The 18,347-nt window shown below is 44.2% G+C and overlaps 1 protein-coding gene across 1 annotated transcript in view; it reads right to left on the bottom strand.

Moving 5' to 3' along the window:
• LOC311243244 (connector enhancer of kinase suppressor of ras 2) overlaps window positions 1-4,645 on the bottom strand; it is a gene marked incomplete at both ends in the record, with an annotated part of 192,895 nt that extends 188,250 nt beyond the window's left edge. Inside the window, 1 exon segment of the mRNA XM_084332391.1 lies at window positions 4,582-4,645. Coding sequence (XP_084188517.1) covers window positions 4,582-4,645 — 64 coding nt within the window.
• Between the last annotated feature and the right edge of the window lie 13,702 nt (window positions 4,646-18,347).

The raw sequence follows: 18,347 nt of genomic DNA, 5'->3' as shown, positions 1-18,347 counted from the left end.
ATTAGGGCAACCATCTTGGAACCGACTAAGACAAAATCGCCGACAAGTACACCCGGATTCACCAACGCTTGGAGAAGCTGTCTTAAGTGGCCAAAACGATCCCAGCTGGGATGCCGACAATGAGGAATGTCACTCATTGACAAACATGAACGCGTGTTCCCGTTTAGTTCATTTGCATACAGACACGCCTCTGGCAGCTCCTTATAAAGCGAGCCAACAGACCCGTGTGCAAAATTAAATCGCAAAAAGTATGACATCAAGAGTTAGACACACCTGTTCAGCTCATTATAATGCAACTGATGATGCAGCCATGTGGAAATGGTGGCTGATATATAGGTAGCGGAAGCGCTTTGTGACCGATCAAAATGAGATTAGATTAATGTATTGTCATCATATATACAGCTCGTGGCCACCTGCCGCAGCGCGCGCGCACACACACACACACACACACACACACACACACACACACACACACACACACACACACACACACACATACACACACACGCAGTACTGTATAGTCTACATGCGTAATGAATGAACACAGTATAGGCTTATATTATTCTAATGACTTGTTTTATTAGGAGATCACAGATACTGCGCTGCCCTATAGTAGTACAGTCCACCAGTCCGCTCATGGTATGCCCGACTCCTTAATATGTGCACTGTACTTACTGTATAGGGCAGAGCATATAGTATCTACTAAATCCTAATGAAACAAGTCATTAGAATAATATAAGCCTACTGTTCATTCATTAGACACGTAGGCTATACAGTGTGCGTGTGTGTGTGGCGCAACAAGACTTATGGAATATGAATGCAGTCTATTCCACTATAGATATATACACGGGATTAGCTTTAGTTCTTATTTATTTATCCACTCTCATTTGCAGTGTTGGTGTAGTAGGCTACATAGTGTATTTCAATATATGTTTAATTGATTAATGATATATTTGAAAGAATGCAGGTTATAGCTATATAAAACGACAAATGTCTGTCCCATTGTACCAATCAATGGGATATATTGCATGTTGGCTATAACCTGCATTCTTTCAAATGTATAATTAATCAATAAAATAAAAATATCTGAGTAATTAAGTAATTATACATTTGTCCAAAATAGCTGGTTCAGATATGGTTAATCCAGCTGCCCTGTGATCAGATTCATCCATATTATAAATTTGTCCGACATCAAATGGGTAATTTTTTTTATTTAAATTATGATTAATTAATTCCAAGGAGGCCTGTAGAGTCGACATGAAGGAATCACTATGATTCCTCCCAAATAAAGCCATTAAGAACACGGAGCACAACAGTCTGTCAAGTTAAGACTGCTCTTCAGCGCTCCTAAATCCTGCTCTTAGTCAGGGCCGAATCCAAGACAAGGGACGGTTGGTGAATCCCAAAATCGGCCCGAAAAGTTCTTAAATGGCCCTAAGATTTTTTTGTCTTAAGCCCGTTGGTGAATGAGACCCATTGACATTGATTACCATGGCAACGATTGACGCCTCGACAGCATTCGGGTTTCAGCCCAAACGAAGACATCAGTATATACCTGAACGAACAAAGACACGACTACAAGAAATTATGTCTTTACGTTGACTCACTCCCTCTCCCTTTTTCAATATTTTACATGGCTCCTTTTACACCTGCGATAAGCCGAGATCAGGGGAGCAAAACATCAAGGCTGCCTTGTAAGGTCTGCAACAACGAGAGCTGAGAAACAAACCCCCATGTTCTTTGTTGTTGCACTCAGATCGTATGAGCCTGCGACACGGTAAGCACATGCATGCTCGGCACACACACACACACACACACACACACACACACACACACACACACACAAGGAAACTCCTATAGTGTGGTCGTTGAAATCAAAACTAACGCTGATGAGTCACTGGAGTGGGCCTTTTTTTACTGGACTGGCTAGCTAGCTACGCTAGCTTGTTTAGGCTGATATGGACCACTGTCTGTGTGTTGTGGAGGACAAGCAGGGCGTCCTACCCTTCTGTCTCGTATTCTCTAGAGTGACAGAACTAGAAAAGATGTAGAACACAAAGTGTAAGAATCAGGCTTTTATATTGCTCCATGTAGCCCCAGCTTGCGTTTGTGTGTTGCAGGTGAGGAATGTGGTCCAAGGACACGAGAGGAGCAGCCCTAAATCTGTCCCTCTGATGAATGTCTGTATGGGCCAGTGTTGGGGACACTCCTATATCATACAGGAAGGATCTCTATTATTGCAATGGGAATAAGCAAGGGCTGAAGTATCAATATGAAATATGTATTATATGTCCAAATGTAGCCTTATCTTATTACAAATTACTCCATCAAAGTAAATGTCACTGGTGGCAAAGAAATGTGGCTAATATCAATAAATACATGTCAATAAATACATGTCTTTGACAGGAGTAGTAATGGCAGGGCTAGATTTAGCAACACATTTCTAACCATTTGTTTGTGCTCGTTTTGAAACTGGGTGAATAATATTGAATGGATATGAGACCAGAAAGCTACTTGTGAACCCAGCATTGAGAGACAAACATACATTTCATAGACAACATATTATTCACATCATATTCACAAACATAATGAGTGTCTTGAGGCCCTGTGTTGTCTGTGTTATTGATGATCAGCAGTATCCCATGTGAAAACCATAAGAAAGCCATGTGCTTATTGGACAACTCTCTATCCTATAGTTACTACTCTATATAATTGTGTCAACAAAATTAGGAGAGAATGTACAGAAATATTTCTCTTTCCACTGGGACCATGTGAACATGCATTAGTCCCAAGATAAGGTGCTCCCAGTTATTACCAGCTCCAATACTGCAACGTGACATCAGACAAGGTTCCTGGTTTGGAGGGCACGGGGCACCTACACCTCTCTGATAACATTGGGCTTCTTGTGAATGAAAGTTGTGTCCTCTGGCCTCTCTTAACGAAGGCGCAGCAGCACCAGACCTGTTCCAAGTGATGATCACATGAAGCCAACTCCATGGCCGCTTGGGCAATAATTGACACATCAACAACAGCATCCTATAATCACGCGACAGAATGCATCCCAAATAGATTCTCAACAGATCGTATCGAATGCATGTTGCACAAACTTGAGCCGAACTCGCCAAATGAATAAAGCACACATTCCAAATGCTCACGAGCGCCGGGGGATTGCGGGATGTCCCCCACCAACCCCATACCTATCCCTCCTCGTGCCAGTATAGGCCAGCGCGACCACAGTCTCTCTCACAGCTCGCTACTCGACCAGAGAGCGTGTGAACCTCCCCCAACACCCACACGCATGATAAGTGATTACGGTACTCATTCATGCCGACTGTTTGAAGGGGACGATTCCCGCCAGGGAAAACTAGCGACATCATTAAAAAGAATTGTGATCAGAGCGGTTGCCATATAAGGGAGGCCTGCACTGTCTATGGAGCTGGATCAGACCATGCGCTGTCCATGGTGCTGGATCAGGCCGCTCGCTGTCCATGGTGCTGGATCAGACAATGCGCTGTCCATGGTGCTGGATCAGACCATGCGCTGCCCATGGCACTGGATCAGACCATGCGCTGTCCATGGTGCTGGATCAGACCATGCGCTGTCCATGGTGCTGGATCAGACTGTGTGCTGTCCATGGTGCTGGATCAGACTGTGTGCTGTCCATGGCGCTGGATCAGACCATGCGCTGTCCGTGGCAGGCACTGGATCAGACCGTGCGCTGTCCATGGTGCTGGATCAGACTGTGTGCTGTCCATGGCACTGGATCAGACCACGCGCTGTCCATGGCGCTGGATCAGACAATGCGCTGTCCATGGTGCTGGATCAGACTGTGTGCTGTCCATGGCACTGGATCAGACTGTGTGCTGTCCATGGCACTGGATCAGACTGTGTGCTGTCCATGGTGCTGGATCAGACTGTGTGCTGTCCATGGTGCTGGATCAGACTGTGTGCTGTCCATGGAGCTGGATCAGACTGTAGGGCTGGCGGTGAGGGCGGGGGGGATACATGCAGCTAACTACATTAATCACACACAAACGCACGCACACTCACACGCAGAGAGACAATTAGCTCTCAAACATTGCACGTTCTATATAGGCTACGGACATAGGCACGGTCTTTCAACATGTCATTGATTGGGAGAGGAGGGGGGGGGGATTCCAGATTCATTGATGAGAGCCATTCCGTGGCCGCTGCTGATGGAGTCGGCTATAGGCTTGGCTTGTGAGGGCTGCGCTCTGAAGCACAATGCTGAGCCTCCATCCCTCGCCTCTTATTAAGGACGTCTATTTTACTGCATGGTTGAAACGCATTTCCTAGAATCCTTGGTACAAGATGCATTCAGGGAAGGATACAATGAGAGATCAGCATGCAGATTTGGACTGACATTAGAGGCTACACACACACACACACACACACACACACACACACACACACACACACACACACACACACACACACACACACACACACACACACACACACACACACACACACACACACAGTATGGCCCTGCGCCGCTCAGCACCAACACCACCACCATCAACCCCACCATCATCATTTAGTCTATGCCATACAAATTACCTTTCATCCAGTCCAGCACTTGCTTTGGTGTCCATTTACTTATAGGTTCCATAACCAAAGCCATGGTGTCACAGTCTCCCCGAGATCAATAGCATAGGACTCAATGACGACATGCGACGACTTGTCAATCACATCTGGAATGACTTGGTGATGAAGAAATCTGAGGAAAAACGCAAGGCAATTTTATTCTCTCCATCAGAGCATGGCTGCCTGCAGAAACGCTGAACGGGATGCGGTGGTGCAATCCACGCGCACAGACACACACACACATACACACACACACGCTCCCTCCCTCCCTCCCTCCCTCTTTCTCTCTCTCTCTCTCGCTTTCTCGTGCCTTCCCGCCAGCAGCCGCGCGCTGTGAGAAGTGGATTCGGTGGGCGCGAGTGATGATGGAGCAACCCCTCCCCTCTCTGCTCCGCCCGCCCGCTCGCTGCAGCACCTCACAAGGACCACCACTCATACAGACCCAGGGAATGGTGCAACGCAGACCATATAGGGGAGAGCTCTCTCTCTCTCGTCTCTCTCTCTCTCTCTCTCTCTCTCTCTCTCTCTCTCTCTCTCTCTCTCTCTCTCTCTCTCTCTCTCGCTCCATCACTCTCTCGCTCCCTCACTCTCGCACACTCACGGTAAGGAAAGAGATGAGACAAATAGTTGCTCTCATTAAGGCAGCTCCGACCTTTAGCCGTAAAAAAAATATGACTGTTTGATTCGAGTCGGTCTAAAACATTGTGGGTGAGCCATACGTGCTATATTATCTGACAAGGTAGTAGATTCCTAAAGTTTATTGCCTTACAAAGGGGACAGCATCAGCTGTCAGCAAGGCTGCTGCTCTATGGGCCCGGCAGCGCTCAGCTGACTGGCAGCGCCCCCTGCTGAGCACCTGGAATACTGGTGACGTCATGGACCCTAGCAAGCATAATGACCCCCCCCCCCCCCATAAAACACACATGCACACACGCACACAAACTTTTTAGATAGATAAATAAATAGATATACCACTTAATATGATACAATAACTAGTACAATGATGTGAGTATAAATGAGACAGAAGATGCACAGTGTTGCATCTCGTTGCAAAAGGTGCGTGGCAGTTGTGCATGTGGCTTCACAGGGACACAGAGATGGTACAAACACAGACGTTTACTGAAGCGAAGTGGCAAGATGGTACAAGCCAGAGCAGATGGAACTTGTTGTCCAGACTTTGCTTTATGTATGTGTGAAGATGGCACATTTAACCATGTTCCAATGGGAACAGGTTCTGTGCCCTGTCCCGTGCTGGAGGGCCCCACACTGGGCAGCAGTGTGGTAGTTGTGCCTGCTGCCACACACCACCTAGTGGCTCTGTCTTCACAGGGTTTCTCCGACACAGGCACACGGGGGAGATGGTACAAACACAGACCGTTGTTGAAGAGAAGTGGCTAGATGTATACTTGCCAGAGCAGATGGAACTTGTTGTAAACAAATGCTGTTCTTTATGCGTGTGTGTGTGTGTGTGTGTGTGTGTGTGTGTGTGTGTGTGTGTGTGTGTGTGTGTGTGTGTGTGTGTGTGTGTGTGTGTGTGTGTGTGTGTGTGTGTGTGTGTGTGTGTGTGTGGCCACTGGACTGAGCTTAAACTGCAAGGGAAGCTTGCTTGTCTCCCTGCCGCTGACCACTCTGTCTCGCACGCAGTTTTTAAAAATGTAGCTATTGATGAGAGCGTCATCATTTTTACTTTAAAAGCTAGGCTACAGGTTTTACCATCAATGCTCAACCTTTCCATCTGGTTCCCTGGCAGTCATAGCCCACACTGCATACACCATGGTCACGAACAGACAACAGAAACCATGTCTCACATACAGGGGCGTAGCTGGGGGGGGGGTAGCTTAGGATGATTCCAAGGGCCCAGCACTGGGGGGGGGGGGGCCCAAAAAAAAAAAAAATCTTTTTTTTTCTTTTTTTTACTAGACATCACTCAGGTGTATGATTGATGCTCTCATTGATACTATGTTTGTTTCTGAAATGTGTGTGTGTGTGTGTGTGTGTGTGTGTGTGAGATATATAGAGAGAGGGGGGGTGAGAGAGATGAGGAAGGGGCAAGAGAGAAAGAGAGCTGGGAGAGTGTGTGTGAGAGAGAGGGGGGGGGGGTGATTACTCAGCCCTTGTGTGGGTGAATGTAACAAGTTCCTAACATTTTATTTCCCCTATTATTTCATGCACACTTTATTCATTGTTTTAAATTATTTTCTTTTAAGTTATTTTGTGCATCACTCTGTTTTGAATTTGATGCAAATTTGCAATGCATGAGGGTCATCCTTTTGTGTTAAATGGCTGCATAAAGCAAGCATTTGTTGACTCGCATGTTGATAAGAGTATTAAAACTTGGAACTTGAAAAATATCTGTTTAAGGTAGAAAAAAAAAGAGAAAAAAAATGTGATTCAGACTGTCCAGGTCCGCTCCCACCACAGAGCTTGCTTTTTTGACCAGTTTGTTTATTTTGTGTGTGTTGGTGTTGCCCCCCCAGCATACCACAGCGAAGAAGAGGGCACCAGCAACCACAGACTGGTAGAACATCTGCAGCAGTTTGCTGCAGACATTAAAAGACCTGAGCCCTCCCAGGAAGAACAGTCTGCTCTGTCCCTTCCTGTAGGGCCTCGATGTTGTTCATCCAGTCCAGTTTACTATCACTTGACCCAGGGTTGTTCCCAGCCTAGTGCGACTCAAGGTTCTTTGGCAGACTATTGCATTGGTCCATTCATTGAAGATGAACGCAATGCGACATCCTTTACTAGGCTCACCCACCAACAGTGCAGGTGCTGAACTGCTGATCCGAATGTATAGGTAAAAACCATAATATGCGTTTTCATCAATAAATAAATGGGCAAAAAAAAATTCTGTTAAATCAATTAATGCTGACGCGCGCTCGCATTAATTGGGGGCCCATTAATACATTCTTTCATGGGGCCCAGAATTTACAGCTACGCCCCTGCTCACATACTCAATGGCTGTCATGCATACAAAGGGCTCTACATTTGTAGGCATGATAGGATCGTGGATCTGATTGCAGACAGTGTCAGTTCTACACTCGGGTCACCTGCAACATATAAGCTGTGTATAAGCACACCAGTGTGAAGCCATATATGCTCAATCTGTGTAGGGACAATTCACTGTTCTCTGATATTTCAGCAAACACCCCCGATGTTGTTATTGTTAATGAGAATAACAGAGAGGTTCTGATCCTAGAAGTTGGTTGCACGTTTGACTACAGTCCAGAGGAAGCCTTTACAACCAAAATGTTAAAATATCAACTGTTAGACCATACCATATCACAACTCGGCTACAACTGTAAACTTTTAGTCTTCATATTTGGAAGCTTGGGTCATGTCCATAAGTTGGGTGTTAGAGGCCTTCAGTTGGCCGGTCTTCCGAAGAGAAGAGCCAAACAATTAGTTAAATATTGCTCAGTGTCAGCAATTATTGGCAGCCGGGCAATTTGGAGAAGACGCTGCTATCTGTATCCATGAGCTGTGTGTAGATTGTCAGGTTCATCATCCATGTGAGTCACTAACTTTGGTTGCCATTGTCAATTTAGGCACGATTGTATCGGAATTATCCACAATGTACAAGTGCACTGATAATATTTGTTTCCTTTAAACATTGTCTTTGTGTGGACATAAATAAAGATTCTAAATGTGTGTGTGTGTGTGTGTGTGTGTGTGTGTGTGTGTGTGTGTGTGTGTGTGTGTGTGTGTGTGTGTGTGTGTGTGTGTGTGTGTGTGTGTGTGTGTGTGTGTGTGTGTGTGTGTGTGTGTGTGTGTGTGTGTGTGTGTGTGTGTGTGTGTGTGTGTGTGTGTGTGTGTGTGTGTGTGTGTGTGTGTGTGTGTGTGTGTGGATGGCATTTAACCTGTGCACAATGATTACCTTGACCCAGGGGGGGCCATCCTCACACCAGCGAGGTTACAGTCATAAGCAATGTTCCTTTTTTAGCCTATGGTCAAAATGAGAAATCTTTCTCTCCCTCTGACCTCCAGGTTATATGGTCATGTTTCAAGCCACCGGGAGTGGCTTGCTGCCACACATTTTGGGTCCTGACCAAAGTTGTGTTTAGATAAATGTATCTATTATGTGACTGACTTCTTGCACAACAAACACAATTAGTCTGAAATTAAGCTCAGGCGTACAGCATACCTCTAAATGTGATGACACATAAACAATGTGGAGAGATAAGAATTGTTAAATGGGACAAAATCCTTGTGGATGACATAGTCGGCTTTAAAGGCCCAATCAGTGATCCAAACAAAATTATCTTTATTTAAACTTGAAATTACACTTAACCTATACATTTACTCTGCTGATATAAATAAATAAAATAAAAAAGCAAACCAAGAATCCTTTTGTTTTAAATATGATCATCTAAATGTGATATTCCCAGAATCTTCTTTTTAAATACTTTTCTCAAATCTGCTTTCCACACAAACTTAACGCAGAACCCCCTTAGTCTAATTTAGAAAATAATATTTCAACCCATTGTGATAAGAGCAGGATATCAGTTATATAGCATGCTAGAAGTTGGCTCAATTGAATCCTATGAAGCCAGTGAGAATATGAGTCTTTAACAAATAAATAAATAGATAGGGTTGGGGCAGATCTAATATGTAAAGGTAAACTGTTTCATAGCTTGGGGGCAGCCACACCAAAGGCTCGGTCACCTTTAGATTTGAGCCTAGATTTTGGAACATCCAGAAGCAACTGTGAACATGGAGGAGTTCAACTATAGGTACTGAGGGGCCAAACCATTTAAAATCAGGACAAACATCAGGATCTTATAGAATAAATCCGGAAACTGACAGGGAGGCAGTACAAGGAGGCCAGAACCGGTGTAATATGGTCATGCTTTTTTGTGCTGGTCAAAAGGTGAGTAATAGCATTCTGCACTAGCTGTAGGTGTCGTAGAGAGAGCTGGTCTAGGCCACATACAAAGAGTTACAGTAGTCAAGCCGACATATCCTTGGGCGAGTGGAGTAGTATCTGCACTAAGGCTCAGACACAGACTCTTCCATTACGACTGATTGATGCGAACATGTGACTCCGGTTATAAGTTGAATAAGTTCACTAGTAGCGCTATTCCGGATACATGCTTCAATCATGTGCAGTGAATCCAAAGGGACTATTTCATTGTATGTGGGACTGTGGAAAAAAGAGTTCTGGAAGGAGATATCACATATACGATATCTCAAATAATATCAGTAGATTTGCCTCTTCATCCCAAAGCGTTTATCCTGGGGTTGTACTAGTCAATTCCCATTTAAATATATTATGAGAAATCATTTATAGATATGGGCCTGTTGCAAGCAAAACGCCTAATAGCTCCAGCCTGCAGAAAACAATGGCTGAGGGAAATGTTGTCTATGCCGATGGAAAAGGAGTGTGTATGTAAGATTTTCTGTAAATCTTTTGTGAAATTCTTTAATAGAAAATTGTTAATAAACAGATTTATAAAAACATATATATATATAATAATATTTAAATTACACTGAGGGGCAGCCCTCATTTTCAGTGACGTCGATTATAACTTTACTCATATTCAGATTATTATTATTATTATTATTAAGAAAATGTATGTATTGCCTATATTGCCTATTATGTATAATATCCCCAATAGAGCATACAGATCCTCATTTGCACCTGTTATGGTTTGTTACCAACCCCAACAGCACGGCACAGACAGGTAGTTCAGAGTTAGCCAAAAACCAGGGCTTATTTATTTCCAAAATAACAGGGAATAGAAGAAACAACAAAAAGCACAAGTGGGGAATGTTCTTGGCAGAGTAGCCTGCGGCTCTGCAGCTCGTCTCGGTGCAGAGACGGCACAGTGGCGTTGCGCCTCTGACTCTGCGGCTCTGCAGCTACTCGAAGATCCAGCTCGGGGAGGAACGGAGAGAGAGAGAGTTGTCAACAAACAAGCCAACGGAATACAAGGCAGTCCAGTCCTCCTTAGCTGAGTCCAGTATAAACACAAGTGACTTAATCTTCAGTGTTACCAACACACAAGTTTAGCTGAGTCCAGTACAAACAAAAACGGCAAATCTTCAGTGTTACCCAAACACACAAAAACAGAAAGGTCCCGAGTCAGGAAGATGCGAAGAAAAACAGAGTATCCAAAAAGTACGTTCCAAACTCACCAAGGCGCAATTGCGCAAAGCGGGCAACGAGGCACAGATCCAACGGATGACAGAGAAAAGCAACAGCGGCGACTTCCATAGACGTCCTGGAGAAAAACAGACGAGGCACAACATGGGAGGGAACAAGCAGCAGCCAGTGGTAATCCAAAACGACCCGACACAGAACGTTAGGAACACCAGAGTATATAAAGGGCTCCACCGAGCTGATTAGAACTCACTTCAGGTGCGCGAAGGTAATTGGTACCTTGAAGCGTGCGGAATCGGACCAATCCTCACAGCACCTTTGATTACACTGTACATTCTTCTCATATACTGTATTTATATTCAGATTGAATCTTATTTTTTACACTGTTTTTTTCTCATATTTTTATATTCAAATTTTATTTCATTGCCTATATTTATGTCTTTCTTCTATTACCCTGCCCATACCTGTCCTATCTATTTAATCTAGATCAGAATGATCCGGATAGGATTACTTCTCAAAATTGGGTATTTAAAACCAGGGCCCAGTAGTTCAAAACGTTTAATCCCCATCAGATCGGATCAGATTTGGATGTTGGGTTAAAAACTGCAGGATTAGGATCACTTTGATATCCGATCAGATCAGGAAATCAAATCCAAGCTTTAATCTGGATCAAATCATCAAAACGGTAGTTCAAACCGACAACACAGGATTGGGATCAGTTTGATCCCAAAATAATTATATTGATTGCACCAGAGGGGTGGATTTCCAGGATTACCAGAGCAGAATGTACTACAATTTATTAAAAAAAGATTCAATATAAATAAGGTGTCAATGTTTGTTAACTGAAATAATACAATATTTTTAGCCTTCATGGCAAATACATTTTATTTAAAAAATGTTGGTCACGTTTGTGGTGGCCTATTTAGTTTTCAACCAAATGTTGATGACATAAATGTTTATGCTCATAAAAGTATCACAATAAAGTTTGTCAATCACAAATGTAATTTAGATTAAAGAAAAAATATCTTCAACAAAAAAAGGTCCAACATCTGTCATCACCTTCAGCAAACTGAAACCTCACTTAGAATTCAGTTCCTCAAAGCATGCTTGGATGATCCAGCTGCCTTTGAATGCATGTTTTTCTGTTGTTACCTAGTGGGAGTATTTCTTTTTAAATTACAATTCCATTCTGATTTTATGTCATTTATGTATTTCAAAATAGAATTAGACATTATAGATGTCTCTGCAATGTGGTCTCTAATTGCCTTCCTTGTATTATCTTTCATATCCACTAGATAGAGATCGGTAGGACTGATATTGAGAATATAGTAATTTTGAAAAGTCTGAATCTGGATCAGGGTGATCCTATCCTGAATTGCTTTGAAATACCGGGATAAAATATGGCAGAGTTGTCTGATCCTGGATCACAACAAATGGGATTTCAAAATCTGATCGGATCTGATTGAGATTAAATGATTAAAAAGTACTGGGCCCTGGAGATGTGATCCTGATCCTACAAAATTGGGATATGGATTTGGTAATCCAATCCTACCCAGAATTTAGATCAAATGTTGTTTTGTGGGTATTTCAAAACATTAAAGTGGAGATTAGGATTGTTTTGATGCTAGAAATCAGGATAATCCTGATCCAACTGGAAGGGTGGATCCAGCATGGATTCAAGGTGGATTTAGAGATATGTATGACACATATTTAATCATAGTTATATTCAATGCTTGCATATTAAAGTAACAAAACAATATCCATTCTAAAAAAAATCTAAATAATCAACCAATAAAATACTTTCAATTATTTTAAAGTTTGAAGCAAGGTCAGTTTAATCTGCTCCTCAGCTATAGAGAGATCTGTTTCTTTTCTCACCAGATCCCCATAGCCATCTTTATTATTGGGGTATTTTCCCAGACGTGGCCTCCATCAGCGGGAACCAACCAACCTTCTCATAAAGGACACAGTGATGAGTGTCGTATCTATCATTAGTGATGAATCTGAGGGCAGAGGGATATACAGAGTCCACGGATTTAAGGGTTGAGGCCGCAGCATGCCTATAAATCATCATCCAGGACTGATAAGAAAACTGCTTCAACAACTCTCTTCCTAATCAAAGGAAAGCTGGTTCTGTTTCTGTATAGGACGCCTTTCTGTCGCAACTTGGAGGCAAGGTTGTCCACATGGACTTTAAATGTAAATTTCTCATCAAGCCACACACCAAGATATTTATATTCAGTGACTCTCTCAACCACTTACAGTAGATATGTGGAAACCATCATATTCAATGTTTTTGGCTCTAGAAAACAACATACATTTAGTTGTATTAGCATTAAGAACCAATGTAAGTTTAATAAGAGCTTCATGGAGGGTAATAAAGGAAAGTTGTAAGTTCTCAATGGCCAATTGTACCGAGTCAGCAATACAATACACAACAGTATCATCTGCATACAGATGGACTTGACAACCATTCAACCATATTATTATTATATTATTATTTATATAGCACTTTTCATAAAATGCTTCATAGAAGAACAAACACAATAATAAATACAGCAATTAGATGGTTATAACCAGCCCCAGCTAATTATGCAATTATGGCCTATGTATTGTATTAATATGAATACAATACAATATAGCTTGCAAGCTATAACACTGACGAAGGAATATGTAATTCCGAAACATGTTTGTTTCAGGCTGCCATTAAATACTTGAACCTGAGAGTGCTGGTCTAGCTTCACTGCTTCTTTTTTATATAATACTTAATGGGATTTCAGCACCCAGTGTCGAATCTTGAGAGCGCGGTCTAACTTGACAATTAATATGAATGGTAAATAAGACAGGGCCCAGAATTGATCCCTGCGGGACACCTTTTGTAATCGATAGAAACTCTGACTGGACACATCTTGTTTTTGGCAAAGTGCTTGTTAAAAGCTTGGTGGATATTTTTTATTTTTTATTTTTTAACTTTGGCCATTTCCCTGGCTCTTTTATACGTTTATCGCATTTATACTTGGTCAAGTTCGACCGACAGAAGCAGGCTGAAAGGGTTCAGATGGGGGGGAAGACACTCTGGGAAAGGCACGGCTGCAGTCCGGGATTCGAACTCGCTCAGCCCCAGATCCGTGACGAGCACGGTTGTCCACGGCGCTGAAATAGCACTCGCGGTACGTGGTGAGCTACTGGAGCTCCCCGGATATTTTTATTTTTATCTAAACGTTCTAAATGTTCTAAACGTTGACAGATCGGAACAAAAGCCTCCCAGAGAGTCTCAAAGGGTTTGATGAAGTCCTTCTTTAACAGTTCTGAAGTTCCCACTTTAACCTTAGGTGTATCACCATAGGAATCATGAGACAGTCAGGCAGTAGGCGTGGCACCATGATGCTCATGTCCACTACTCAAATGGCATCACCAGTAGCATCACTGACATAAAATCAAATCAAATCAAATGTATTTGTAAGGCCCGACAACACACGTTAATGTCCAGGACCGGACGCGTGAATACTTTCGGCAGCCAACATGCCCTTCCGCGTTGCTCTGATTGGCCGAGCGTGCGCATGCGCATGAGCCGCGACACGCTCCTCAGCCAGGCAGCAATACTAAACTCCGCTTAAGCAATTTATACAAATGGAAGTATTGATTACGCCGTAACGAATCATTAAAAAAATATACCGTTAACTGGAATATGTTGTTTCTTTACACATATGTTGGATTATGTAATTGGTTTGTCATGACAAACCAATAAAAATCGTGAATTAACCGGTGGCTACAACAACACACAGTAACTACATGCATCATTGTTTACAATGAATGGTGGGGCTGCTCGAAAGGACTAACCTAAAATAGTTGTTCACCAACAATCTACAGACACAAACAAACACAGAACCGGACTGTTATATTAAATTAATTGATTGCTGTTTAACGCGTCCGTGTCCAGTCCTTTCGAGCAGCCCCACCGTTCATTGTAAACAATGATGCATGTAGTTACTGTGTGTTGTTGTAGCCACCGGTTAATTTGTGACTTTTTATTGGTTTGTCATGACAAACCAATTACATAATCCAACATATGTGTAAAGAAACAACATATTCCAGTTAACGGTATATTTTTTTAATGATTCATTACGGCGTAATCAATACTTCCATTTGTATAAATTGCTTAATCGGAGTTTAGTATTGCTGCCTGGCTGAGGAGCGCGTCGCGGCTCATGCGCATGTACATATATACGTGTAATGAAACACAAATAAGTACATGCAATAGCAACTGGGGTACATAAGAACATTTTTAAAGATTGAAAATAGAGCTGATGACTGATCCATTTGAGGTATGGGGGCGGCGTAGAGAGGATTGCATCCTCCCGGCCATCACCACGGGACGTCCACCACTCCGGTCATCACCACGAGACAATGACATCCACTCACAGGGAGACAGGGACAGGCGTTAGACAGTTTGCATGTTTGTGATGGGCGGACATAGCAATAGATACATGTAGTATGTGAATAGAATAGATACATTCAGATTCAGATTCAGACAACTTTATTGAACCCGCGTGGGGCAATTCATATTTGCAGCTTCACCAACGAGCAACAAAGACAAACAAACAACAAAACATCTCAACGACAGCACGACAAAAAAAAAGAGAAATACTCCATGTGATACACAATCCAGCAAAGTAAAAGTAAAAACAGACAACCAAGTGCAAAAGGCTACTTAAAATGACTACTGTTTAAAAGTCTGATAGCCGAGGGGACAAAATATTTGGCGTAGCGGTTGGTCCTACTTGTAGTAAACATGAATAGAATATAAGTACTTAACCCAGCAATGAACTAGAACAGGCATGTTTTAGACGTTGTAGGTCGGACAGAAGACGGTATGAAGCTGATCCATGACCTCAATGGTGCACATAACCAATGTGGGGGTAGAACAGTCACTGCAATCTTGGCCATCACCCCGAGACATCCACCACCTTGGTCAACACTACGAGACAACTACTCAGAGAGATGGGTTATAGAGTTCCCATGTTTGTAGTGGGCGGAGTTGGAACAATAAATACATGTAGTGGGCATATATATTATGCATACATGGTGACAATAGAATCAAAGTATATAAGAGAATTGTGAAATTAAATAATAAATAGAACTAAGAACTACTGCAAGCGTATCTATACAGGATAAGATAGACGATGTGCCATATGCCCCGGGGGGGCAGGGGAAACCACTCAGAATAGGTCAAGGTGTTACGACTCCCACCTTGTCACAACTCGTCAAGCCAAATCAGATGCAATTGGAAACAGCTGGGTGCACGCAGAGACAGAGACACCTGCTCCATAAGAAGCCTGACAGCCCGTCTCTCAGTGGTTGTTCATACTGATCACTTGTGCTTAGTCTTACCTAAAGTATATTCAAGTCGTGGCATATATTTCTCTCGTGTTATAGACTAACCCGGCTGCGTTACTTTGTTTTCCAAGTGTTTTGTTTTTCTAACCGGTGTGGTCTTCTACTCTCTCCTTCAAGGATACCCCCACCCCGGCAATCACTGTGTCGCTCCCCGCACGCTCTCTCTCTCCCACTTGCGTCTCTGGACTTCTCCCCCGTTCCTCATGGATCGACAAACTCCCTGGATAAATCCCCCTCCCCTCTGTTACTGGACTGGTTAGTACATGCAAACGAACAACACATCTACATATTACACCACATTAGTTTTACATGACGCTAGACACATGCATCCATACACACGATAAACTGTCTTACATACCTCATTCACATTTTCGACGCTGGCATCCACACAGGTTTGTTTATTCCCCTAGTATTCCATTTTATTAAATCTGGTTTATTAATACATCTGTCTCCTGTGTCTGTCTGTTTTGGGTACTGCCACATTTGACCACTTTGTTTGACCGTAACAGAACGAACAAGCCTAAATCAGTCAAGGCAGTACACCGGGGCAGGCGGCCGGTCAGACACCCACATTGGGATTTATGGAACACGTTTTCCTCTCTGTAGAAAAGCTAGTACTCGATCATTCCATCCAACTTGCCTCCCTTCAGACTGAGCTGACCAAGGCCTTCCCCTCGGTCCAAGGACACATTTCCGAGCTCCAGGGCTCGTCTCATGTCACAACTGCCGTGCTCACCTCCCTCATGACCCAAATGAACACTCTGGCAACAGCATTAACCACCATACAGCAAAGACTGGATACGCTCCCCGGTGGAGCTCCGGTCTCCGTTCCCCCTGGCGCTCTGCTCTCCCGACCTGAGCCCAGTCTCGTTACTCCTAGGGCCTTTGGGGGGGATTTTGACCTGGGTAGGGATTTACTCGCTTTTGTATTCGACCACCCCACTGACGGTGAGGACGCGGCCAGTAGACTGCTAGTAGTCCAGCAGGGTCTCAGGTCCGTGGCTGACTACACCCTGGAGTTTCGGGTCCTCGCCGCGAACAGCGGGTGGGGGGACGTAGCACTCCGCTGCACCTACAGGAGAGGACTGTGTGAGGCGGTCAAGGATTTGATCGTCAGAGATCATCCACAGTCGCTCAGCGATCTAATCACCCTGGCCCTGCAGACGGATGAGCGACTGCCAAGAGGGAAGTCAACGCGCTGCTGGATCCCTCGGCTCAGGCCCCAGCCGAGCGCCCACTTCTCCCGGGTCAGCAACCACCCACTTGGTTCCGCCCCCTCGATACCCCATGCTTCCCCCAGCTCCATCCACGTCCGTGTCAGGGGAGGAGCCGATGCAGATCGGCCGGTCTCGCCTCTCACAGGAGACGAGAGAGCAGAGGATGTGCGACCGACTGTGTCTCTACTGTGGGAGGTCCGGACATTTTCTCCAAGCATGTCCGGCTCGCGCAAACGACCCCGCTCACCAATAGGGGGAATATTGGTGAGCCGTGCCTTGTTTCCCCCAACCCAACGAAGGCTTCAACCGGCTCTTCCCTGCCACTCTCTCCTGGCGAGAAGAGTCCCTCTCCGTTAGTGTGCTCATCGACTCTGGTGCTGACGAGTGTCTTATGGACATCACACTCGCTCGTCAGGCCGGGATTCCCCTTGTTCCCCTGGGCACCACCTTGTCACCTCAGGCCATAGACGGGCGTCCGTTGGGTAAGATTACGCACAGCACTGAGTCCCTCACTCTCACACTGTCTGGTAATCACATTGAGACTGCACGCTTCTTGGTATTACACGCACCCACTGCACCTCTTGTGTTAGGCAGGCCATGGCTGGAGACTCAGAGACACGACCCTCACATTTCCTGGGCCACGGGATAGATATTGCGTTGGAGCATAGCTTGTCATGCCAACTGTCTGCGCTCCGCCCTCTCTCCGTCCAGCAGCCCCAGGGCCACTGTCTCTCCCCCGGATCTCACTGGTGTCCCCTCCATTTATCATGACGTAGCCCCGGTATTTAGCAAGGACCGAGCCCTTTCACTTCCCCCTCACCGGCCGTATGACTGTCGACCTTCTTCCCGGGGCGGCCCTCCCCACGGTGCGGCTGTATAATAATTTAATAATTTGTATATAAATGGAAATGTATGGTTGAAACATGCAAACGTTCAAACGCGCACACACTCTAATAAGCATTGGAGGCTTTTAACCAGGGCCGGACTGGGGAAATCATTCAGGCCAGAAAATATAGTGCCAAATA

This window comes from Notolepis coatsorum, assembly GCF_963971535.1.
Source record: "Notolepis coatsorum genome assembly, chromosome: 16".
Taxonomy (NCBI): Eukaryota; Metazoa; Chordata; class Actinopteri; order Aulopiformes; family Paralepididae; genus Notolepis; species Notolepis coatsorum.
This window is presented reverse-complemented; position numbering and strand designations above follow the sequence as displayed.